At 50.4% G+C, this 24,563-nt stretch overlaps 5 protein-coding genes across 5 annotated transcripts; 1 reads left to right on the forward strand and 4 right to left on the reverse strand.

The window, feature by feature from the left end:
- Positions 1-198: 198 nt before the first annotated feature.
- On the reverse strand, positions 199-4,385 carry LOC34617743. Its single transcript, XM_026336037.1, has 5 exons — positions 3,520-4,385; positions 2,354-3,234; positions 1,696-1,830; positions 359-1,522; positions 199-248 (listed from the first exon to the last, which is right to left on the reverse strand). Exons 1-5 carry the CDS (start codon positions 4,383-4,385, stop codon positions 199-201), a joined length of 3,096 nt encoding a protein of 1,031 aa, XP_026191822.1.
- Positions 4,386-6,618: 2,233 nt separating this feature from the next.
- LOC34617744 lies at positions 6,619-9,832 on the reverse strand. The gene is made up of 4 exons (XM_026336038.1): positions 9,752-9,832; positions 8,603-8,716; positions 8,094-8,175; positions 6,619-8,015 (listed from the first exon to the last, which is right to left on the reverse strand). Exons 1-4 carry the CDS (start codon positions 9,830-9,832, stop codon positions 6,619-6,621), a joined length of 1,674 nt encoding a protein of 557 aa, XP_026191823.1.
- Positions 9,833-9,834: 2 nt separating this feature from the next.
- On the reverse strand, positions 9,835-10,892 carry LOC34617745 (probable 3-hydroxybutyryl-CoA dehydrogenase). Its single transcript, XM_022731102.1, has 2 exons — positions 10,272-10,892; positions 9,835-10,095 (listed from the first exon to the last, which is right to left on the reverse strand). The coding sequence occupies exons 1-2, from the start codon at positions 10,890-10,892 to the stop codon at positions 9,835-9,837; spliced, it is 882 nt and encodes a 293-aa protein (XP_022589126.1).
- Positions 10,893-11,266: 374 nt separating this feature from the next.
- LOC34617746 lies at positions 11,267-13,252 on the forward strand. The gene is made up of 3 exons (XM_022731103.2): positions 11,267-11,482; positions 11,858-11,943; positions 12,178-13,252. Exons 1-3 carry the CDS (start codon positions 11,267-11,269, stop codon positions 13,250-13,252), a joined length of 1,377 nt encoding a protein of 458 aa, XP_022589127.2.
- Positions 13,253-14,517: 1,265 nt separating this feature from the next.
- Positions 14,518-15,518, reverse strand: LOC34617747 (calmodulin). Its single transcript, XM_026336000.1, has 4 exons — positions 15,341-15,518; positions 14,912-15,201; positions 14,685-14,776; positions 14,518-14,569 (listed from the first exon to the last, which is right to left on the reverse strand). The coding sequence occupies exons 1-4, from the start codon at positions 15,516-15,518 to the stop codon at positions 14,518-14,520; spliced, it is 612 nt and encodes a 203-aa protein (XP_026191785.1).
- Positions 15,519-24,563: the final 9,045 nt, after the last annotated feature.

The raw sequence follows: 24,563 nt of genomic DNA on the forward strand, positions 1-24,563 counted from the left end.
CAGACGCATACAATCGTGGGAACTTGCTGAGACAGCCAGGGATCTCTACACTTGTGCCATGCTTGTCAAGGCGAGTTCTGCTCCGCGGTGTGCCGTTTGAAAGAGCGCTAGGGAGGCGAGCACGCCGCACTGAGCGACTGCTTGCAGGGGTCGAGAGGTTGCGAGAGGCCCATGCTAAAGCTACTTGCGGTGGTGCTTCTAGTTACTGTCCCCTGAAGGGGCTGCATGTGGCGCTGCAACAGATGTTGCTGAGCCATAGGCGTGAAAAGAGCGATGTTGGCTGGTGTTTCCCACTCGCAGGTGATGCGTGACGTGTGCTGCGGAATCCCACCCACCCAGCACCCCGAGGAAATGGTGCCTGCAGGACTGCCTAAGACAAGTGCACAGTCGACCAAGTTGAAGTCCATGTGTTCGGCCGGGTTGCAAGCCTGCAGACCGTCGTGTGGAGTCCGACTGCAGCTCATGAGCTTCTCCACATTGAATGCGTCACTCCTTACACCACACGGGAGATGCGTGCGGAAGCCTGACCTTTGAAAGACATAGGCTTGATTTGGCTGGCGGTAGTGTAGCAGTCCCTCAAGGCCTAAGATATCCTTGCTGGCGCTGGAGATTGTCGGCCCTATATGTTCTTCCAAATCTTCCTGCCAGCTTTCAGAAGTAGGCCGCCCTTGGAGGACTGAAGCAGCAAGATGTTTGCATCCGCCTTCACCACTCGGGATATCCCCCAGAAAAACGCTGGCAGAGTTGGGGGGGGCTTCAATGCATAGAAAGGGCCTGCTGCTCGGAACGTGCAGAGGCTGGAGACCTTGGCTATGGCTAACAAGAAGAGTTGGGGCTGCCAGATTTCGATGTTTCTCAGGTTCGCAACGTAGTGCGACGTGATACTCGTCGCTGTGCGACGCATAATACTTGCCATTGTAGGGGTTGTTTTTGAGGTCTATTGAGCCCTCGCTCCGCTCGATTGCAGCATTCCACAAACCATGCTGGACTCCAGGTTGCAGAGACAAGGGAAGCGCGTCGGTCGATTGGCTCTCCTGAGCCTCCTTAGGCAGCGAACTCGGCGGAGCAGGGGCACTCGACGGGTGCTTCTCCGCTTCCCGTGAAGGGGGCCGAGGAACGTGAAGAGGCGACGACTGCTGCCGCAATCCATGCTCTTCTTGCAGCTTGCAAGGCGCTTGTTTATCTCGCCGTTGCTGCTGTGCTACCTCGGAGTTCACCGAACGGGTGGAGTGGGTATCTGTTTGGCCGGTTCGTGTTTCCATAGACTTTGTCGTTTGGAGCCTGTCGGACGCTTGGTGCTCCTCCGCGCGATGCACTAAGGGCCACTCTTCCCCTTTATTCGGCCCGAAACTCCCGATGAAACGCCGTAAAGGCTCTTTCATTAGGAGCGTTTGTTGTTTCGGTGACAGATAGGGGCTGTATGGCGTGGACAGAGGTTCTTTGCGAGCAATGGCCTCTTGCAGCCGTGGAGGGGTCGGCGAGTTCGCTGAGTGCTGTGCTCCGTTCAAGCTTTTAACCCACTCTGCGAAAAGGTGCACGCGGCATCTATATATATATGTATATACAAGCTATTCGAAGGCCTCTTGTAGGGAGGACCTCAGTAAAGCGCATGCATGTAAAGGCAGAGATCCCGCGCGTGTTGCCGTGAGGCTCTGTTATATTAAAATTCCCCCATTGTTCATCGAAAGGGAAGGCGGGGCAACTTGCCTGGCTCTTCGTCGGAAAGTCCTTCGCCGTCGCTCTCATGGATTTGTCTGTTTTTCTCAATGACGTGCTTCAAGAAGAGGCGTGCCAACATATGCTGCTGTTTCATTTCCTTGGCATTCTGCAGTCATAAGAAGCAGCACGCCATCGGCGACGTCCGTCCTGGACACTCTGGGATCTACGCTGCAAGAATGAAGCGCTAAGCTCTATCTGCTCCTTTGAACGGCTCTCGCGTGCAACTCCGCTTTTTAGTACAGTGGTGCATGCTTCTTTTCTCTTCCCCTAAGGTTCTTGCCACGTCTGCCTATGCAAACTAGAGTATTTCCAGTGCCCTAGCTTCCCGAGCAGTCCTGTACTTCCTTCTGCTGTATCAACTGGGAACGAAAGGTTTCAAACTGACTCCGTGAGTGTAAGGAAACAGCTTGGACATTTCGCCGAACTCTCCGAAGTAGTTAATCTGCAGGCAGCAGATGCTCCACCGCTCGCGTACAAATCTACATACATCTATATAATAGATCTGTACATAGACTAGCTTGCGTCAATATGCCCTGTTTTTTGCGGTGTAGGGAGGATTCCTTTCTCGTAGCAGACAGCGTCACGGACAGACCTACCTTCCATGCACCCTGCTGGAAGTACATTCCTCGCACGCCACTGTGAGGTTTTTTGCCAACTCTTCTGCGTTTCCTTCTCATCTGAGCTGCAACTAGCACAGGCAGGAGGGCCAGCTCCGGAAAGACCTTCTTCCAGAGCGCATCCGAGCTTACGGGATCTTCGCCTCCAATGGTCGCTTGACTTGGCGCAGAAGGATGCCCTTCTGAATGGACAAGGGCCTGTGCAGCAATCGCCTCCTGGTCGCTCCCGGCTTGAAGAAAGCGAGAGCTGCTTGAACAGCATCCTGAATTTCCTGTAGCTTCCTCGCAGAGAACGTCTGCATACCCTCCAGCCTCGCAGTCCGCGCATGCTTGCCCCGCCACGGCAGTTGCCGTTGTTGGTGCTGCCAGAAGTTCCCCCCCCGCTGAAGCCTCTGTCTTTGCTTCTGACTCCATCGTTTGCGGGGAATCCAAGTTTACAACGAGCTCCGGAGCCGACACTACTGTACGCTTATCCTCACGCGTTTCTTCGGACTCCTGCAGGAGCGTTGCGTCTGCCGCGTGAGGTTGGGAGTTCATCTCGCGATCAGTTCTCTGCCCTTCCCGCCCCCCGTCTGCTCCAGAGGTGAGAGGCCATTCAGCGTCCGGCTGGTGCTCCTTTTTCGCAGCTGATCTTTCAAGCTTTTTCTGGCGCTTAAAGGCAGCAGTCTCCTCTTCAGACAGCATGCGATAAACCAGCTTAGGCGCTTTGGGGGGGAAGGTAACCAGCCAATCGACAAGGTCCGGCACGGCAGAGCCGTCATTATCACTGGGGAGCTTGAAATCCATCAATACTGTCAAGGCATCCCTTGTGTCATCGTCGCCGGGGAGAGTAGCCGTCCGCATGACAAAGTTGCGAGCCCACTCGCACATTAAGCGAGCTCGTTCATATCCATAAAGCTGAGGAACGTTCGCACGGCAACACCACGAGTCTGGCTCAAGCCACCGCAATGAGAATACGGAGCCTTAGGGAGCTGTTGCAGACCGCCAGATGACGCGTCCTCGAAAAGTCAAACACAATTTTTGAAAGCGCAAACAAGACTTATACACCAATGGAGGGGCCTGCCCCAGGAAAGCCATGCAAAGGGCGTCGCATGAGAATGGAAATAGAGGCGGCAACATATGGTGGTGTTCAGCTTGCCGTACCTTGCAAGAAAAGGAGCGCTGCCTTTTTGTCCCATTGATGAGGAGTTCAGCTCGCCATGCGAGTTTCTTCATGTGGAAATACATCTTAGCCAGAACCTCTACTCCGTCACAGGCCGCGCGAAGGCGAACTGGCGCAGCACCAAACACATAATGTTCGGAACTAACATACGTTGGTCTTTCCTCAGACTCCTGGTGGTTGAAAGCAGAGTCTTCGGGGATCACCGCAGCCTCGACGATATCCTCCACCTGCGGCATCAGAAGCAGTCTTTTCTTGAGCTCAGCTACTGTGCTGGCGCCGATGCGCTTCTTGAGCTTGTTGTTGAATAGTGCAGGTCCTGCCATTAATCCCTCCGCTGCCCCCTGACTCTGCGGCTCTTCTCCAGCGGTAGCGGCAGTCTGCTGAACCACGTTTAGTGAGTGCTTCAGCTCCAAAATAAGGGGCCTTCCGCTGCCGCGGAGCAGAGCCACGCTGTTCAGCGCGCGCTGCGGCTTCCCGCCAATTATTGCCCGCTCACTGGATGATCCTGGAGTCGCAAAGGAAGGGGCCTTTGGCTGCCCCTCCCGAGTTGCCTGAGGGGCACCTAGCAAATTGCGAACTACATCCAGGGAGGGAGGACGATCAGAAATGCCTTGAAGGGGGGGATGATATGGCCCTAGCCAGTGAGGCTGCACGGGTGTTAGCGAGGGTTCGATGGGCTGACTCAAGCATCCAGTGGAGGAGAATGCGGATGGTGCACAAGGAAGGAGTAAGGACCCTTGCGTCAAAAGCCCCTGTGTTTCCTTGAATATTCGGCCAGTAGTTGTTGCTGCAGGCTGCTGGGAAGAATGCAGTTGGTTTCGCGGGGTGTCAGCAAAAGTGGCCACGGCTGTTGGGCATCCTGACGGAACTGGCATCTGTGCCGCCATGTCGGAGCCAGGAACACTTTTGTTGCCTCAGCAGCTTGCTCGGCCTTTGAGGTTAAAAGTACCCAAAGTGACGGGATTCAACAGAATAGTTGCTTCAACAAACTAATTGTGTCGGGGAATCGGACGCTCCCGAATTGTGCCGACAGGTAATGCCTGCGGGAGACCGCAACGAGACCTCTTAGAAATGTAGCGAGACCACATTAAGCACCAAATGGAGGACATAACATGCATGGCATCAGCGAAAAGCCGCTTGATAATAGCTAATGACAGAAAGTGGACCATTCATTTAGAGGGTCAGGGGCTATGCGCGCCTCTGGGAAAAGCAGATCGCATGACACAGCGGGCGACCAAGCGACCAACGGCTTGCCTCAAGCGTGGAATACAGCCTTCAGCCAGATAGCATGTTGAGGCGGGGTTTTCAAATTCACTTCCTCCTTGTATGCTACTCAAAGCTTCCGGTTCGCTTTCTAATGCAGAAACGACCCGAGCACTCGTTAAAGACTTCGTGCGCGTAATCCTGAGCGGGAGGTGCAAGTTAATACCACAGGAACATCTGGCGCGCACTGAAGCCCGTGACACCAAGCAGGGCGGACTTCTTTGTTTTTTGCCCTTGAAACTCCGGTGACCGGGCTGGTCGCCCTACGCAAGTGCACAGTATGCACTGCGCGGCTTTGGAGCGCTAAACAGGTAGCTTTGGCTGGTTATATGTCCGAAGCTACCAGCGTTTAAGGAGGGTTTTGAGTATCGGTGTCTGTGCCGGAGAAAGAGGAACGGAAGTTCCGGCCATAGGCAACTCTCGATAGAGGAGGAACCGACGGGTGACGAAGCTTTGATATACGCGACACAAGTCAACCAGCAGGAAAAAAAGCGTTGAAATAGTTATAATTAAAAAGGCGTAAGGCTTTAAAACGCTGCTAGGTAGAGGCACTGGGGAGAAACTGGGCTGTGGTCACTATGTCGGATGCGTGGTTCTTATGAGGGGAGAGATGCGTTCCGGAGTCATTCTCGGCTGTGATGCGAGCACGAGGGTTCCGAGGTAATCACATCTGCCAATGATGCATTGCCTCATCAGCTCTATAACATTTGGAGAGCATGTAATGGCCCAACGTTGTGTTCTTGCGCCCCGCTATATGACCGCTGGTCACATGCGTGGTCGTAGAACAACCGTCCACCGACCGACCAGTCACACAGGGCTTCCTGGTACTCGCTCGCTCTACCCTTTTAATTATTTAGCTTCATGACAGAGTGATTTTTCACATAAGGGAAGAAGACAGAAACTGGTCCAAAATGTGCGCATCTTTAGAAGAAGCTGCTAATCAGCGATGTGGAAATAAACTGTAGACGCTTGATAGCACGAAGAAAGAAGTGGGTCCAGCCCCTTTTGATTGTTAGAATCAAACGCGGCATTTGGGTCAAAAACGCATTTTTAGGGCCACTTGCGAACTGGAAGGGCAGTGCTGCTTAATGAAGCGTGATGATCCGCAGCTATTCGTGAGAGCATCCTGCTGCATCTAGATCCTCAAGGTCAGCCTTAAATCCACTGTATGGCAATAGGTTTTAGGGACATACTGCGTTGGAGAATAGCACATTCTCTGGACTTTGAGGGAGGTGAAAACCACGTTTGAGCAGCCTCATTAACTGGTTACCCGATCCCATATCGTAATTATTGCTGCTACGTAGTGTTAATTCGTAAGAAGGAAACGCAGATTTCTGTGCATGAGCGCTTAATGCTATGTGAGACAAGCTGCGTATGGTCGGAGTTTATGGAGGGTGCGGCTGCGCGCCCCCTTGCCTTCCCTCTCCATCACATCGTAACTTTGAGGGGTGCTAGCAGGGGAGGTATGAAGCGCTTACAGGATAAAGCTCGATATCTTTATATTAAACTTTACTGAAACTAAAATTGGTTTCAACGAGACCCTGAATGGAGCAGTACAGCAGTGCACGCACTGACCCGTGCAATTCTCTAGGCATGACCCAATAGTTGACAACCCTAACTTCTGCTTTTCTATCAGCGATACAAAATTAGATTGCCTTACGGATGTGTAAAATGGGCTCAAAAGAGCTCTGGATCAACAAGCTGAGCGGTGGAAACCACATATCAGCCCCAAATTTTTGTTGTAGTTTCACTCGGAAGATCAAACACGTGGACACACCCAATTGCTGCGACGGACACACAACGTAGGCATACCAGTATTGGCCTGCCGTATGCAACCAGGGATGCTGGCAATGTAAGTCAGAGCCGTCTGAGAAGCACTGAAGTTACCACCTGTCCTTCAGCTCCACCAAATTTGAAGGACCTGTGAGGTAACGTCCCAATCCGTTCGAATGCTACACCAGATTTGGTGTCCAGTGAACCCCCTGATGCATCTCCGTTACACAGGTCCTTAGTCAGTGAGGTACTAATACCACAATAGGGGGTTGTTGAAATGCTTGGACCGGGTGCACTTTCAGGAGTTGCACCGTCGACCCTGGTCCCTGGAGTTTGCTCTGCCGTCGGTTGTGCTGCTGCTTCACTTTTAAAGCAAAAAAGAGCATCAAGCTCCTCCACTGTGCAATTGCATGAGGTCAAGAAGAGCAGTCCGTATTGCGGCATCAAGCGATGCATGCACTGTACATACACCTCGGGCGTGTGCATCAGCCAAAAGACATCGAATGTTCCTTTATCGAACACCACAGGAAAATGTGGTAAACCATCCACAGGCTCACAAGTGCTGGAAGCTAGAGGATCCGCCCGCTCATCTGCGTGTGTCTCTTCATGGGAGCTCGCAGGTGCCCTGCAGCTTTCACAGTGGCAGCATATACACGGAAGATGCATATTTGTTGCGGTCGGGTCACGAAGTGGCTTCAAATCTCGAAGATCAGCCTGCCTTAGACAAATATGAAACCCTTTACCTCCATTCTCTTCAAAATGCCGGTACCGGAGGTTTGACTTGGCAAGTTGGATAGCGCTTGCCGAATAATCAATACCGGCGAGTCGCTGAAAGCCGCATCGCTTCAGCCTCGCCAAAACCTGCCCGCCCCCACACCCCACGTCCAGCACTGGCAGTCTCATGAACTCTTTGGAAATCAGAATGCCTTCCCCTCTGCACCAGTCACAGCTACTGCCCACGCACGCCTCCCCGACACTGCCAAAAGTGCCACGTGACGCATGGAGAGCGCGAAAATAGAGCTGCAATGGATGATTGTGGGTCTTTCCCAGCGTGCTGCTGACCCAGCTAGCAATCTTGATGCACTCTGGCCCAAACCATTCTTCTCCTTCTATCGATGAGGTGTCACTGCTTACGCTGCTGCTCCTGCTTTCACTCCGACTTCCACTGTCAACAGTTTCCCGTTCGCGGACACTTCTCCTGCCCTGCCTACTTATATATGCCTTCCGCGCTGCCGCTGCTTTTAGCTCCCTTTGGTATATCTCCTCCCACGTGGAATGCAGTGCGTGGGCAGAGGGCTGCTCAAACTCACCCCGCCGTACCTGATCGCTGCCCATACTTTGTTCTCGCTCCATACCCTTCATATTATCCTCAAAAGAACTCTCCTTATTCGAACACTGTGAGTGCATAGTAGGAGAACGATTGCCTCGCCTTTTCAGTGTGAGGCCGCTTCCTCTACACTTAGAGTCAAAACTCTCCGATGCTATGGTAGAAAGGAATACAATACCTTATTCTATTTGTGGGCTGCCCGGGTGCAGTTGTATGCAGTTGGACAGCATGCCTACGCGGGTAAGGAGGGGCTCCAGTGGTGGCTCATGTTGGGGACCGGTCTCCATTGGGGGCCCCACTGTGGTGTTTTTACTCTACGGGCCAGTCACACATAAGCAAAAATCTTCTATACATAGCCTTCTAATGTCATAAAATGCACTGCTTCAAACTGTATATGGCCTGCCGTCTGAGTGCGTGCGGCGTCTGCCTTCTTCCACGGCATAGAAGGCGCTAAACGATCAGATCTCAGGGGGTGGGGAACATTAGTCCACTTCTTCTATATATACTGTAGTTCGCCTTTGTGTGCAGAATTAAATGTCATATATCTCAGAGCCTACAATTTTCCTCAGGCAAACTGCTACACTCCGCGGGCAGGATGTAATGTTGACTGCAGTGTGTAGATGGCTTCTGAGCTGAAATGAAGGACAGTTGCACACAAAGGGGAACCTGTATTCAGAAACTGGGTCACAGTTATCCCCATTGACAGTATGAAGACTCCACTATTCAAGCAAGCTATCATACCGTTTCCAGGCTCCGACGAAGGGAGCCCTGTGAAACCGAGAACCAATCCGCTTCGTTGAAGGTCCATTCTGTGGGGCTGCCACTATATGCAGATGTAACACAATATACTGCACACTACTGGGGTCCATCCGCGTAGGAATCACTGCCAGGGTATAGGGGTGGAACTGTATTATTGACGAGTAGAAAGAGAATAGTGTAGTAGCGGCCCTCCAAAACATAGACCCGGCTTGAAGCCTTTGAAACCTCCACACATGTTACCTTGTTCCCGATTCCGGAGCTTTAGACAGTCAAGCGAGCCGCATGAAGGGCCCATGCAGAGTCGTGAAAGTTGGCGCTTTATCATGCATTTTCTATCTGTAGTAATCAGGCGGCTGACACCCTACACACCCAGTGCTAGCACTGTTTTCCTCTAAAAGCAGTTCTGGGCAGGGAACAGTTAACAGCTTCAGCTACTGCAATGCCTAGCGAACTGGGGAAAAAGAGCTCAGGCCGCAGGGGCCTCCGCAAATTCAAAAAAAAAAAAGCGGCCCTTTCGCAATGTGAGCTGAAGTAAAGCAGGGATGAAGACTTCCAAAAATCGAGATACACATGATATGTGTCGCCGCAACCGCCGAACGCCATTACCTTTAACGGTCAGCCTGCCTTCACATGGGTTTGTGTTGTAACTCTTGGTGGTACAGTTTTCTGGCTTCGAAGAGACGCATTCCTTTTATATCCCATCGTTGCGGGCAGGGATAAGAAGTATATATCGGCAAGTGCTGCTAGAAAAAGAATAGGGCAAGGAGTCGCTGCACATGGTGATCTCCCACGGCTGTACGTTGGCTTGTGCTTTGAGGGTTAGAAAGCAACTCCCGTTCGGATTAGGTCAATTAGCACTGTAGTTTCGATATGATCCAAGTGCTGTAGATCCAGCTGTTTTCCAGGTAAATACACGAAAGCGCTGCTCCCCAACCGCCTTCTTGAGGCTTTAGCCCCAGGGGTAACTTTCTTTCATTCAGCCTCGCTTGATCGCCTTGACAGGAGTCAACCGTGTTTAGCTCGCAGCAACACTGTGACGCCGTATATGAGTAGCGCCACACCCACAATAGAGTTTATTGGAGCATGCATACAAGGTGCAGACATGGCGCCCGGCGGCTCTCAGGCGGCCGCATGAGTTTCACTACCCACTGCCTCTAGGACGCCGAGTGCTGTGGCACTGCGAGTGCCAGTGTACTCAGATTTCTCAAGCATAATTACTTATGAATGACTGATTGCCCATTATGGTATTCGTAGAATCCACGTCCAGACTTCCTCCCAAGGTAGCCGGCGTCAACATACTGTGTAAGCAGCGGCGCTGGGCGATACTTTGAGTCACCGAGCTCTGAATGCAACACACGGAGGATAGCAAGACAAATGTCCAGACCGATAAAGTCCGCAAGTTCTAGTGGACCCATTGGCATGTTTGCACCGAGTCGCATTATGCGGTCGATGTCTTGCGCGCTGCTTATTCCTTCCTGAGACGCATAGCATTGTACGCAACTTCCCTCCGTAAAAAAGTGCCCCAAGTGGTCGTTCTTCATAAGGGGAATTCGGTAGTGGCGGAGTGGGAAAAGTGCTTTGACAAACTCGCTCAAGAGATTTACAGGAACCCCACGCTGCTCTTCCTATGAGCCACTGTCGCATTCGTTACCTGCAAGGCGAAGACCGCTTCGTTTATGTATGGCATGAGCAGGCGGTTCGCGACAAAGCCTGGTCGATCCTGAGAATGTGCTGTAGTTTTTTTCATATGAGAAGCGAGCTGTTCAGTGCGTTGCTTTGTGTGGTCGTCCGTGTCAAGGCCAGAGATTATTTCAACGAGTGGCATAACCGGAACCGGATTCATGAAATGCATGCCAATGACCTTTTGAGGTCTCCGTGTCACTGCGGCGATCTTAGTAATGGAAATCGAAGAGGTATTTGTCGCCAGAACTGCTGTTTGCGGAGCAGCGGCGTCCAAGAAGGCGAAGAGGCTCCTCTTGACTGCCAGGTTCTCGCTGGCACTCTCAATACAGAAACTGGCGCGCTGGACAGCTTCTGGTGCAGCCGATACATCCCGCTTGATGAGCGCATCCGGATTGAGTATTGAAAAGGTCAAGCGTTGGAGCAAACTTTCCGCCGCTAACTGATCTAGCTTGCCCTTGACGACCTCTTTCTGCACCCAGAGTTCAGAAAATTTGCGGCCACGCTGAAGCTGCGCTTCCGATATATCAAGCACTGCAACGTGCATGTCTCGTATGTGGCGCACTGCTGTTAATGCAATTCCAGTGCCCATTTGGCCTGAGCCTATCACTACGAGTCCGGACTCTGGGGCAGCCAAGGTATTGCCAGCTGGAGCCCCACTGCCTGTAATGCCAATAATATTATCCCCCCCCGTGCTCAGTTTACGGCTCTGATTATTTAGCCATGACCCTCGATGCTGCAGCCAAAACCGGCCTTTCTTTAAAAAAATACTGCTGCCAAGGGACAGGATAATCCCTTTCGACCGCATCTTCCGAACGGGCAAAGTATTGCTCTGAATGCAGGAGAAAGCTGAGGATAGCCGTTGTCACCAAGCAGAAGAAAGGACAGGATGAGCACCTGATTTATTGTGTTAATTGAGTCTACTGTGTCTACGCGTGTAATGCTGCTGTCGAGTTGAGTCGCAGAATGGAGCGAGCTGTTCTTCGTGCCCATGTTCCCAATATCCTTGCAGCTGCATACACCCACGAAGCGCGGAATGGAGAGCTCCGCTTCGCTTTCAAGTCAACACATGGTGCCGAGCATAAGGCAGGCATGTCATGTGGACGCTCATTGAAAGACCCGATGGAAGCGGCATCAGCACACACGGCTGTATTCTTCCTACAAGGAAGGACGCCTGCAGTCGTAGCTTCTAAGAATTTCATGAATGAGTCGCATGGCAATAGTTACTAGCCACAGGATAAAATGCGCTCCGCTGGCAAAGACCCCAGACACCACCCCACGCGCGAAAGGGCCCCCTTTCCTAGCCGCTCATCGCGCCGTATGTGTCCAAGCAAGGCTTCAAACTCGTAGGCCACTGAAACAAGATTGAAGCATCGTTGAGCAAATGTAGTAAGACTTGGCCTTTTCTGGTGTGATGCTTGCGGGGTAACTCTCAAAGGCATGCTCTCAAGACGGCAGGGCACTTCGTCAGCTCCACCTGTTTCGCTTGTCTGCAAAGCATACTTCACCCCCCTGCGTTTTCCTGCCTTCCACTGTATATTACTGTTACCCATCAAGGCGGAACAAAGTCATGCACATTGTAGAGCCCCCTTTCTTCTTGGAGTTCACTGGGAAATTCTAGCATGTACGGCCCTACGACTATGGCAAGGCACAGTCATACGTCTACAGAATTGCTCTAGCTGGATTAGGAAACAGCACTGAGCTGCTTAGCTAGGCTGGGACAAGGATCTGACCACTTTCATCGGCGGGGGGACGCGGTCATGCTGTAGGTCGGGATGGCTCATAGTGAACTCTTCTGGCGACCAGAATAAGGACGTCTTTGGGATTTTTTGAAGAGATCTTATTTTTGGGCGTGTCTGACGCATCGGGAGGCTAAGCTGGCATCTTGTCTGGCCTGTAGCTGCAATGGCTTCGCCGCCCGTGCGTAGTGAGCCGGCAGCCACCATGACACTTGCGGAGCCACAATGTCCCCAAGGAAGAGTGCGTTTCGACAGGAGGCTGCTGCTAGTCTATGGAGTGTTGCTTCTAGATGTGGTTGTAATCGGGAGTACATCGTTGCAACACGTCTGGCAGCCGGCAAACTTAATCGACAAGGTGCTGCAGAACCATAGTACACCTGTTAGTGCGGCGACTCCACTCCATACACCTATGCCACAGCACCAGTTGCCTGTCGCTGTAAAAAGGGAACTTGGCATGTCCTGCTGTTGCGGCTGGCTGGCCCTGGCTGTCATGGGCACCCTCTCGTTGTTGGTGTCATACTCCCTCTCGACAGTTGCTCCTGGGAGTGCCTCCACCTTAACAAGTGGTAGCCATCGGAGGAGGCAGAACACAACTTCTGTACGTCGTAGTCATGCTCAACCACTTCAGGGAAAGGAAGAAGAATCCTGCAGTGTTTGCATGCGGACTCTGGATGAACTCGAACTGCAAATGAAGCTCAAGTACCTCTTGGTCGCAGTTGCCACCTTCTTAGTGTTTTTCACGCTTAATCTCGTTGTGCAGATTCACGGGCGCTTCCAACAGAGCAAAATGACTGTAGCGGCCCTAAAGACATTTGCGGCCGACACAAGCGCCCAGGTGTCCAGCCAGCCGTCTGCGCATGACTTATACGGAGCTCCGCAAGACGATGAGCATCGATTTCACTTCCACACCCAGCGGGATGAGTATCTGGGCACTACTGGTATGTCAGACATAAAACGGGCTGCCGAGGTCTTTCAAGGCATGGATGCGTCCAATGCTGTCTATAGACAGGAATACGACGGCCCTGTGAATCCTCAATCACCTCCTTATTTCTACTGGAGAGATTTCTTCTTTTGGATGGAGCTCAGTCGTGAATGCTTCCTAGATGGTGAGATTCAGCTGTCAGGGCTGTGGGTGCTGTTGCACGCAGCTACACTTCTTAGCGGTCGCGCTATTCTCCGCACGCGTACAGTGTTCCATGCTAATGCAGACTGAGACTCACATCTACGTCTGAGCAGCGGGGATAGGACAAGTCGTTCCGCAACCGATGCCCCAACTGACAAGGGACCCCCATCTCCTAGCAGTTACACGTGGCCAAGTGGAAGACTCCGAAGATACAGCTTTGCAGAGAGTGCTGCACGTCTACCTTCACTCGAACTTTAAATCCTGCAGCTAAATCTCGGTTCCAAATGCCGCCTGCTTGGGAGCAATATCGAAACTGGTGCATCTGCGCACATCATGTCACCCCACCTGCCGGGGCCCGCCAGTATGGAGCCCGCTTTTGTGGAGAGAGCGTCGCGGGCAGAGGCGGCCAACTCTTTAATGCGGAGGGAGAAGCACTCTAAGAGCCTAGCGCGTTCTGTTATCCTAATGTACCCTTCCAGTGGTTCAAACGCCAAAAACGAGTTCCAGGGATAGATATTAAAAGGAAGTTTGATTTATGTTCACTTCTGGTTCGATGTGCAACATGTTTTCCAATGAGCGACACAATACCATGTGGGCTGCTGTGCACTGCCCCCTTTCATTTATGTTGATAACCAGTCATTATTGTCCACCTGAAAACTCGACCATACTTGAACTTGCACAAGAGCGCTATGAAATTTGCGCCTGCAATACCACTGCGACGTAGGCGTGTAACAAACACCTTAACGGACTGAAAGGCACTTCAAATGTCGTGTCGCAAATGCTAGTCGTGCGACCCGTCCTAAGGAACAAAGTAACCACTACTACTGACCGCAGTGCGAAAGCAGGCGTAGCCACTCAAACGATCAAGGTAGCAGCACGCTATCAACACAATACTGAACTCCTTGTATGAGCGCTTCATGCTGATGTGTGCAAGTGCATTGCTACTTGTGTATTGCAGCGAATCGGTAACTCTGCTGGCGCAGCCTAGTTGGCTCCATTGTCCCATACCCGGCTCTGAAGTCTACCTGACAGCATAAATGTGCTGTATGCCATGCGTACTGTGTGGCTAAACTTGACTCTGCAACCATATATGGCGTGTAGCAAATCAGCCGGCTGCTGTTTAAATTGTTGCAGGACTGGCAATGACAAACTGCACTTGGAGCACCAGCTGCCGATGCTTTACTTGCGAGCAAGAACCCTGCAGGAAAAAGGCATAAGTAGAAGTGAACAACTGCCGAACTAAATTGTCCACACCGTCATATCCTGTAAGGACAGATCTGCGTCTGCAACCTCGGCAGGAACCGCCACCAAGGTAAGCAGCATGCTTCCGGATCATCTTGCTAGCTATTGAATGCTTACCGCGTGCAGAATTCTCTGTAGTCGACTCGTTTACTCTGGAAAAATTCCCTGTAGACACGCATCCACGGATTCAAAGAAAACATGAAGCTCCACTGACCCATCGGGCGCAAAGTTTGTTTTCAGTAAGCTCACAGTACGTCCCTCTGTGGAAAAGCAGACTTACGTTTCAACAATGTTCATTTCTTGCGTGGTAAGTGGCTCTCCAAAGGTGGTGAGAATGTTGCGCATTTGCTGCACCGATAGTGTTCCTTCGCCCTGTTTACAGAAAACCAGGCATAAGCAAGCTCAACGATGCAAGTAGATTACGCTTCGAAGTATAGGAACTAGAACTAGTCTATATCACGATATAATAGAGCACCATCACTGAAATTTGTCACTAGCAAATCTCACATTTGGGTCGAAGTACGCAAATGCCCCAACGAAGTCCTCGACGTTGTCCTCCGGGTGAGTGCTCTGAGCAGCAAACTGCTGGAAAGTGGAATAGTCCAGCTGCTGGCCGTTTTGTTCCGCGCACTTTTCCACATCTGCATATGATGGGGCAAGGCCAAGCTGCCGAGCAAGAACTGCGGCGTCCGATGTTGAAACTTTCCCACCGCTAGCCTTGTCGCTGTACTTCTGTTTCATTTCATCATTCTCAACCATCTCCTGTAGAGCCTCCTCCATATCTTCATCAGCCTCTCCTACATTCAACAGAAGTGGGTTTGCAAACACAAAGGAGAATCTCTGGCTTCACATACACTTAGCAGGAAAGAGCTTGTGCCCAGTGTCTACAAAAGCACCAAATTCGCCACGCAGATGTACACGAAGAGGAAAACTTGCCTTCTGACTGAGAACGTTCGGTTTCGTATGCTTCCTTCTCAGCGACAGGCTTAGGCTTCCATTCGAATCCGGGAATCCACATAAAGTAGTTGAGCTCTTCATCGTAGGGCTCCAAAACTTCCCCAGGCTGGGGAAGCTTGTGGTAGCAGATAGGGCAACCTTTTTCCGCTCGCCCCATCTTCTTGACTAATCTAGTGTCACAGCTGAATAGGGTGAATCAGTAGCTCCTGCACAATCTAGGTGTCGAAGCCACCGGGGAAGACGGCCAAGTGCACGGGGGCACACTCCTGGTTTTCACACAACAAATAGAACACAATCAAGGGAACATAATAAAAAAGCGGCACAAAGTGCCCCCTTATTCCAATATTTGCTTTAGAAGCAGTATATTCCCTATGCACATGGAAGGGAAGCGCTCTGCTCGCTCCACCCAGAAAGAGAATCTGTATTTACACACAGCATGATAAAACCCCGACATCTGATTACTTGTGATAGTTTCGACATTTGCGACAGTACTGTGGTGAGCGTTCCCACAATACAAGCAAACAATGAACACTTCAGAGCACGTGTTCTACTGGGTATCAATCCAAGGCTAATACTTGCTCAGAAGCTTTGACTCAGCGTCGCACGGCTCCCTAGACTGCACACAGCCCCTATAACGGTCTACGATTGCAGGGGACTCATATGGATAGGTGCCTCGGCTCCCGAATCGCAGCGTAGCCACCGCTACGAAGCAATCGACGGTGAACGGACGAGCTGCGCTGCTGGATACCGGGATCCACAACTACAAAGACCGAGTTCCACGCACCAAATGAACGTCAGCCTCTCACATCGTATTGATCAATGCAGTCAATCAGTTCCAGGACAATCATGAGAGCAGGACCAAACAGGCGGGAGGTGGGGCAATTACGAGCCTCAGCAAGCCACACCATTCAGACGCACTCGCACGGACAGTGGAACAGCAACCTGGGGGATCTGCAGGAGACAAACATACCAGGGTAGAACTCAGTAATTCTTGGGTTGGAACATAATTATCAGAGTTTCAAATGACTGAAATGTAGATTCGCCCCCAGCCCGCGCCACGCCGCGAGGCCATCCAGCCCGGCTGCATCGGCTATACCGGCCCAAGTAATCCTGCATGACCATGCCAGCTATGAAGCACAATAACAGCCATCTTTTAAAACTGGTATACCCATTGTTAGGCGATTTATTGCAAATTTAATCGCCACGCAAGACGGCATAGCAAATCTCTTTCCTCCTCTCGCTAGCTCACTCGTGCTTCGGCTCTGTTTGTAGGACAGACACGGTGTGGCATGACATACAGGTAAAGGCTAAAGCCGAGCTGCCGTTAAGAAGTGACCTTTGAAGCCCACAGCGAATATCCTTGACTTGGATACTGTTTACTTTACCGGAGCAGTACAATATCTCATCCTCCCCTTGGCTCACCAGCCATTGCAAGCCCTCGGATCCTCAGTGAACAAACACGTGGCTACGTAAGTGTCAGTCGAATTTCTTTTGGCTTGAGGAACAGGTTTATAATAATGACTTCATTGCTGGTGCACTGCGGCTAGAGAGCATCACTCACGAACACACCTAAAATTCAATTTCGTCTTTTGTAAACCATCGAAGGTCTGCGTAGGGCGGAACGCAAATTTTAACTTACTACGAAATGAATGTGGATGAGAACCGAATCATCAGACTCAAAACACAGCACCGGCCGCCTTTACCTCCGGTTCCCTCCTTGGTTCTTGCGCCTTGTACATACACTCGCATGCCCTAGCTAGCTGCTCTCTGCATACTTTGCTCCTAGGGCTGCTGACCACGGACTACCAGGTCCCGGCTTGGCTCAGCGAGGGGCTCTTCAATATAAAATAGGGATGTGGAAGGGAAGCTGTTAAACGATCGCATCATAGTATGAATTCACATACCACAGTAAGTTGATTCAAGCCGAGCATTTGGTTTTGTAAGCATGGAGTTGCAGCTACCTCAAAAGAGTGCCGTTGATTTGCACTGTCTGTCCATCTGCCTCGGCGTGGTTTGTAGTGGTCACATTATGGTGAATATGTCAGCGAATCATGCGCCACCAATTTAGGGTCCCTATGTCCATAATACTCCTGGAGAAGTTGTGGATCTTCCAGACATAGTTTACGACTAGTGGAGCGAATTCCCGAAGCATGACAGCGCTGTTCAGACCGATAAAGTGAGTATTTTTGCTAAGTCTGTCGACAACGACGTAGATGCTATACTGAGCCTACAAATGCGGCAGTCCAACAAGAATACTTACAGTAGTAGTTGACAACCGCTCAGGAGCGGAATTTTTAAACTGCGGGGCAAAGAAGAATTTCATGGTTTCGGATGCTGACGATCCGCCCATGGCAATAGATGCTCCACTGCTATGGGATGCATCCCAGTCCACCAGAAGGGCGGTGAGGGTTTTCCCACTTTATTGTGAATCCCACCACATCATACAATATAGTATCATGCTTGGTGCAAAACGGCGCTACGAAGCAAAGTCAGAATGTGCAGGCGACGAAGTCCCAGCTGTGTCTCGAGCCACATCCTGTCGACCTCAACGTGGTTGTGCAATGACCTTTTTGCAAGTACGTACTTTGGCAATCCCATATAACGCACGGTACGCAGTTGAGAAACATATTGTTTTTCTTCACATTATGAGCGGTTGCGCTGCACACTAGTGAACCGGTAAGGCATCGCGAGGGCGGGCTGGCGATCAAGTTGAGGATGCTCTTGACATACTTCACCATGGAGAAAGAAATCGCCGAATAGGTCGAACAACTCTGGGATGGACAAAATCCTGATAATTTCTGGAAGGTACATTGAGGACTGATGATCGGTTTGGACATCAAAATAATGCGAGTATTAAAATTACTGGCATCCATTTTAACTCACCATCGCACCGCATAGAGTCGTGTTTTTAGTGCATACTCCTCCTGGGTTTCGACTAAGCAATGAGCATAATAAGCGGCAATTTTGGTGTTTTGAAAACCTCGTAGCGTGTTGGGGAAGAATATCACCTGCTGCTACCCAGCATTGCCTGTTAGGACAAAACAACGCTCATAATTTAGCAGTGCCAACATTGGATTAGCTGCAAGAAGGCCGATAATCATCAACCCCCTATCCAAAAAGGCACTGCGATCCCTGCAGTAGGTAAATGAATGAGTAGAGAGCCCAGCAAATCTAGGAATGCAATTTGGGGGTTATGATGTAAGACAGTAAAGTTTTGCACCGTCCTTGCGCGTTTAGGGGTAGTGCTTCGATTTTTCCGTGTCTCAATCAATTCCTCTATTCGGGTGGCCTGTTGCGTGCGCGCCAATTCGAGGCTTTGGGGTAGTGCCTTGTTCATTGTCGCAGTGGATGAGAGTGCTTCTATAACCACAAGCGGTGGAATAAAATGGTTTGGTTGACTTCAGAGTATTATTTTAGCGCGCCCGCAATAAGCTCCAGTTTCGTTGATCAGCTTAGAGATAGGGGAATAGAATGCAGTCAAGAAAGTTTGGAACAACAGTATCCCTTACAATCATTCTAGCCAAGCCAGATCTGTGAAGCTTGTAGTGGTGCCCCAGTACTGAGCTTGTTTTGGGGCTGAGGGCTGTGATACACTATGGGCAAGCACGACCGCTAGCCCCTTGCGTGCTTGTGTTTGGAGGGTACTCGCCTTCATGTGCGAAGAACACCTCGACACATTTTATTCAACAAGATTGAATGCCAGAAAGGCACAACTTGATTAGGCTACCTGTCGACAAATACAGTCAGCACAATCGCGCTAAGATACCAAGCTCATGAGCGAAGAAAAGATAAAACTGCAGAGCATATCAAGAGCACAAGTATAGCACATAACTCCGCTGACACGCTACAAGCGATAGAAAACCCTAAATTCTCCCTCCGTCATCCTTTTCCATTAGACGCTGGATGATGGGTAGGCATACCTTAACTACTTTAAATGCAACAGCCAGAACAGTCACACCACTACACAACACTTAAAGACACGAATATCTGCATTTTGGTGTAAAAGTACACGCAATTGTTCTCTTTGCAGGTGAACGACATGCGTCACTCACCTTTCGTAGGCGAAGAGCCAACGCACTGCCAGAGTTTGGGAGATCATTCGAGGGTGCACGTAGCTTGAACATGTCGCCGCATATATGTGACGATGACACGACATTCAAAAGCTTTCAGCCAGCTATTATACAGCCTTTGTCTTGGCTCTTTCTGGACACACCCCTTTGGCGGTGAGTGGGGGTCCCTAGGTTCTTACTCCTCTCTTCAAAAAAGTGAGCTGCCACATGCAATTTCAATTCGCGTCAGCCAACCTGCTTTCGCGGGTTTTCGTTAGAGCCACTTGCGGGATTAGAGTCTCTAAAGGCTTGGAGGCGCTCTTGGTGGCTCTACAAGCTTTTGAAGGGTGTCGGCCTCAGGTCACTCCCCCGCAAACTCTTTCTACTTGCCGCTCCCGAGCTTAAATTTTGCCGTGGGGCTTCAGGCTCCTATATTTATTCTATGTCATCTGTCTCAGAGTGGCTAGCTCCTATTTCTATGAATACAGCATTTCCTATGAACTTGATTGGTAGCGCTGCAAGAGGTAAACGTGGAGTACAGGTTCCTACAGCAGGTTGGGGGCAGGAATTTTAAGCGACTTTGCCGAAACGTTCCAGAATCTGGAGTGCGCCGACAAAACGACAGATCTGGAATTTGGTTTTTGCCTGCCGCTGCATGAAACGGGTGGACACCAAAAGCAGTTCGCCTGTCCGTTGGCAAAAGATTAATGTCATGTGAGGTGATATACTAGATTTGAAGTCATCCATATTGCTCAGGCTCGTGGTGCGCACAAGAACCTCCCTCATTATATTCTCGGAGAGTCATGCCCGTGGATCGTGGACTGTGCAGTTGCATGCTAATCTACTGCAGGCAGCAGGGACTCCCATGGTAATGCACCATTTTGGAAGCATGCGCGCAGGACCCGCGCTATTGCATGGTGCATGGGGTGTACGCGATACTCAATTTGCAAGTGCCAGCGCTTAATGGTGTCGTGTCACCTTGATCCTCCGGCAGAAAAGCTCCCTGTCCTCCAAAGAGCACACCACTCTCAGAGCGTAACACAGGTGGCAGCCTCTTATTTTGTACTAGATGGTCCACCAACAGATAGCATTCACAGGCCAGCGTTGTATCTCTGTGGATGTAGATGAAGTGCACCTCCTTGCTGAAGGTATCCACAAAGGTACGGATTGCATCATGTCCTTTCACAGTGCTATGTAATGCCGCGACGCAATCCAGCAAGCAATGCACCCATCATCTGTTGGAATTTGCAAAGCTCGCAGTAAGCTTGTGTGCTTTAAGAAACAAATTTGGCTCTTCTACAGCGTGAACAGGCTTCCTTGTATTCCTTGGCATAATTGCTCGTGCTTGGAAAGTAAAACTGTCTGTCATGAGTATCGCCTGTTTTCTGGATACACATCTGCCGTGTTGTAGGATGCTATTAAGCTAGTTGAATGATATGCTGGCGATGGTGTCCGTTGGAGACAGCAGCAATACGCCAGAGCCGGTGGATAAGGACTGGTAAGCTGCGAAGGAGCTTGACCTCGGGCTGTGTCCCTTGAGTCTTCGCCGGCACCGTGTACAATCTGTTGGTTTCGGCGCAAGCAATTTTCGGGAATATCTTCATGCTTTGGGACTACCAAGCTTTAGCAACGCGTGTTTTCCATGAGCGGTTGGCTTCTTTGGTCTGCAAGAGGGTGAAGGCCAGTGTGGGTGATGCATAGCAAACTCCTCATCTCCCACTGCCAAGTGGCTAAGCACGAACAGGGTAAATCCCTTCACTCTGTGGAATATTCCGCCTATTTATCGGTCTGCTGATAAAACGTGATCGTGAATTTTGCGTCGGCGATCACATCGCTGGCATAAAGTTCGTATTTGACGCGTAGGGCTTGGAAGTCCATGAGAAAGCCGAGGCATCTAACTGTGCTCGGGCCACTCGGCCTTGCTATATGTAGCTCCGTTGAAGGGTGCAGCTTCTACTTGTCCTTGTGAGAAATCTCTAGGGAGCCTGAAAGTAAAAATTCCACTTTTACAGAAATCCTATTAGGGCCTCAGTGGCCTCCCACCCTGCCCTAGCACTTCGCCAAATGCGTAAACTGATACCGGTAACAGGGCATTTGGCACATGGGAACCGGAGTTCTCAAGGTCGTGAAGTGTACAAGAGTGTGATATCAGGGCCTCTTGCTTTCTGCGTGCTTCTCAGTTGAAGGCAAGTGGTCTCTATTTCACGTCAGCTCTACAAAGGCCTAGCCATGCCTGAGATTGCAGGCTTCTTGAAAATACCGCAGTACTTTGAAGCACCGAGAATTCGCTTCCTTTAGAGGCCGTTGCGAACCTATCCGGAACATATTTCGACAGCTTGGATCCTCAATGGGGTGAAGATTGTCCCGTTTGACTCTAGCCTGTACTCAAGGTACTCAATTGAGAAACTGCAAAAATGACACTTTTGGAGCTTGGGATGATGTTTTTATGTGAGTGAAGAACTTCCAGCATTTTGTCCAACAGCTTGACGAACAATGTATTGTCCGCACTCTAGACCAGAACGTTTCTCAGGTAAGCGATCAATCCTCGGTCGATGCAGGGTAGGAACAGATGGTACATTATTGTTGAAATCTTCTTGGATCACTTGCCCAGTAGAAGGACATGGCATTGAACTTATAATGGCATATATAGGTACGGAATGAAGCCACTGACTGGTCCTTCTGTGCCAAGCGTATTTAATGCAATCCCTGCAACATGGGTGTCATCATACCTATATTCCAACTCGCCGCCAGTCTTGCAGCTAAGGAGCTCTGTGTAGGATTCATTTGGAGAATGCTTTCAAGGCGTCACGTCCTTGGAAGTGTTCATCATGCGGCCTTACTGCTTTCCCGAGACGCCATTCTCTTTGGTCACAATCGCAAAGGATGCAGTGAAAGGAGCTTTGGTAGGCGTGACCCCCTGCTGATGCGTGCGCTGTTCGTCACTTGATATCATCTCCACGATTGCATCTCTCTAAAGGGTCATGGTCGTCTGCTCTGTCTTCGGAGTCCTCTACACCTAACGTTGGCACCTCTAGCGGGCTCGCAAAAATTGCTTCTTCTCCTGCATGGCACCATACATGCTGTATGCCCACTGGGTGCTCCAATGGCTTCAAAGAACTTGTCCCGCCCTGAGCAGCATCTTCTGAGATGGAGTACAGTGATTTCCGTTGAAAACTTTTCTTAATCAATCTCCTTCAAGCCATAGGCTTCTACCACTCCTGCGTTTTCGTGTCCTTGGGGTATTCACTTTTCTGCCGGGCCGTAGCACGGATTTTCGCAATCTCCAATCGGTGCTCATCAAGTAGCTGACCTGCATGTCTCAGCATTAATTTGCTTTCTTTTCTCGTCGCTTCATAGCATTGTCTATTCTATTTTACGTCGGAAAATTCTAGGATTGCTTTGACCCTGCTATCGCGATTCCCTTCTATGTCGCCGTTGAGGCGGCTCAGGCGAGGGACATTTGGTAGTCTAGTTCGCTTCTTTGGGAATAAGGTGAGGGTGACTTGCTCGGCGCTTGAGAGCCTTGCCCTTTGCCCAGGTTGGCCTTCTTCTGAGCTATCTGGGCCTTGTTGTTCCCTGGCTCAGTCCTTTCTACGCAACCTTCGCGTTCAAGCCCTGTCTCTCATTTTACTGAGCCTGTGTTGGGCACCACATTATGCAGTGCTTTGATCCCCCGCACTTACGAAGTCAAAAACTTGATTTGTTCAAAATATCATATCAGTCGGCCTTTCCTGATATCGATGTTCGATGTCGTGGTGTGTGGGGCACCTTGTCGGGCTACTTATGGCTGCCCCTCAAGCAATCTCCTAAAACTTTCGTGACGCTTTCATACCAGACCACAGCTGTTGTGACAAACGCATTGGAACTGGGCTTTTAGAATCTTTGATCTTGCCAGGCATGGAAGCGAAGCCTGTTGCAGTAAACTCCTTATCGTACCATCAGGAAAATGTAATAAACAGAGCTGCAAAACATTTTTTTTTCGAGGATTCTTCTCCCTCTCTTTGTGCCTGAATAGCTGCAAACTTTTAAACCAGCTTCACGCAGTCTCTAGTGTGCTCTATCTTCTTCAGCCTCCTAATAGTAGCTCCCACTGGTGTGGACCCGAGGCGCTCGAGGATGAAGGAGTAGAAATCTTTCCACATGCCTGTCAATTGTAGTGAAACTCGCCTCTGATCATGCAATGGCGCATCAAAAAATTTTCTGGGAGAAGTTGGGATACCATCAAGTGGTTCAGCTTAAGTAAGACCCAAAGTCTTGTTGCATTCATCCATCTGCATTAGCCACTCCTCGGGTTGGCACAGAAGGACATAGGCTTGCGACACGGATTGCCGTGGCCTTCTCGACTGGAAGCAAAACCCCAGGAGTTAGAGATAGGTGTCAAAGCCGTTTCCAGCCAATTTTACATTTTCGGCATCGAGTCGTCCACCTTGTCATCTAGTGAGTCGTTGGGTGTCAGCGTGGACATTCCCTCAACACCAGATGGGCTTAGCTGTGAGCGCGGTGATGGAATTCATCTTGGCGTTGGCATGGAGGTCGGTTTAGTCGTAGCAATATGAGTCTTTGTTTCAAGGGGTCCTCTCCCCGTTATCGGCCTTATCAAAGACAGACTCACATTATGCATTAGGGTTTTGCCGGGCGTCTGAGCGTGGCGTCTAGACCCGTAATGTTCGCCAACGGCTGCAGCAGTAATAATCCAGGTTTCCTTTCAAGACGGACTCCTTAGTGTAGATTAGCGGTGCATGAGTGCAGCGAGTAGACTAGTGTGTTGTTATATAGTAAACCCTTTTGCCACAAGAAATCGAACAAATCCAAAAAATTGGACTTCTCTGAGCATGGACTTCGAAATTCTGCAGTAGAGTTAGGTTGGTGCACTCTATCTCTTCATTTGCCGTAGGGTGCTTCGCAGTGGCTATGTTATGATCAATGTTCAGACAGGTCACAAAAACGCACATGAATTCGCACTGTCAAAGCCGCTTTGCAACACCTGGTGACGATCTAGGCATTACAGTGCGTACTATTCTGCCGTAGAACTTATCGCATGTCTGCAAAAGAATCGTGAGGGATTTTTCATCGTCGTGCCGTCATGTGAGTCGTTCCACCGACCGAACAGTTCGATTTTGTGCTCTGCACAAACCAATACTGCGCATCAATGT

Source organism: Cyclospora cayetanensis, unplaced genomic scaffold (assembly GCF_002999335.1).
Source record: "Cyclospora cayetanensis isolate NF1_C8 unplaced genomic scaffold, CcayRef3 CcayRef3_contig_9, whole genome shotgun sequence".
NCBI lineage: Eukaryota > Apicomplexa > Conoidasida > Eucoccidiorida > Eimeriidae > Cyclospora > Cyclospora cayetanensis.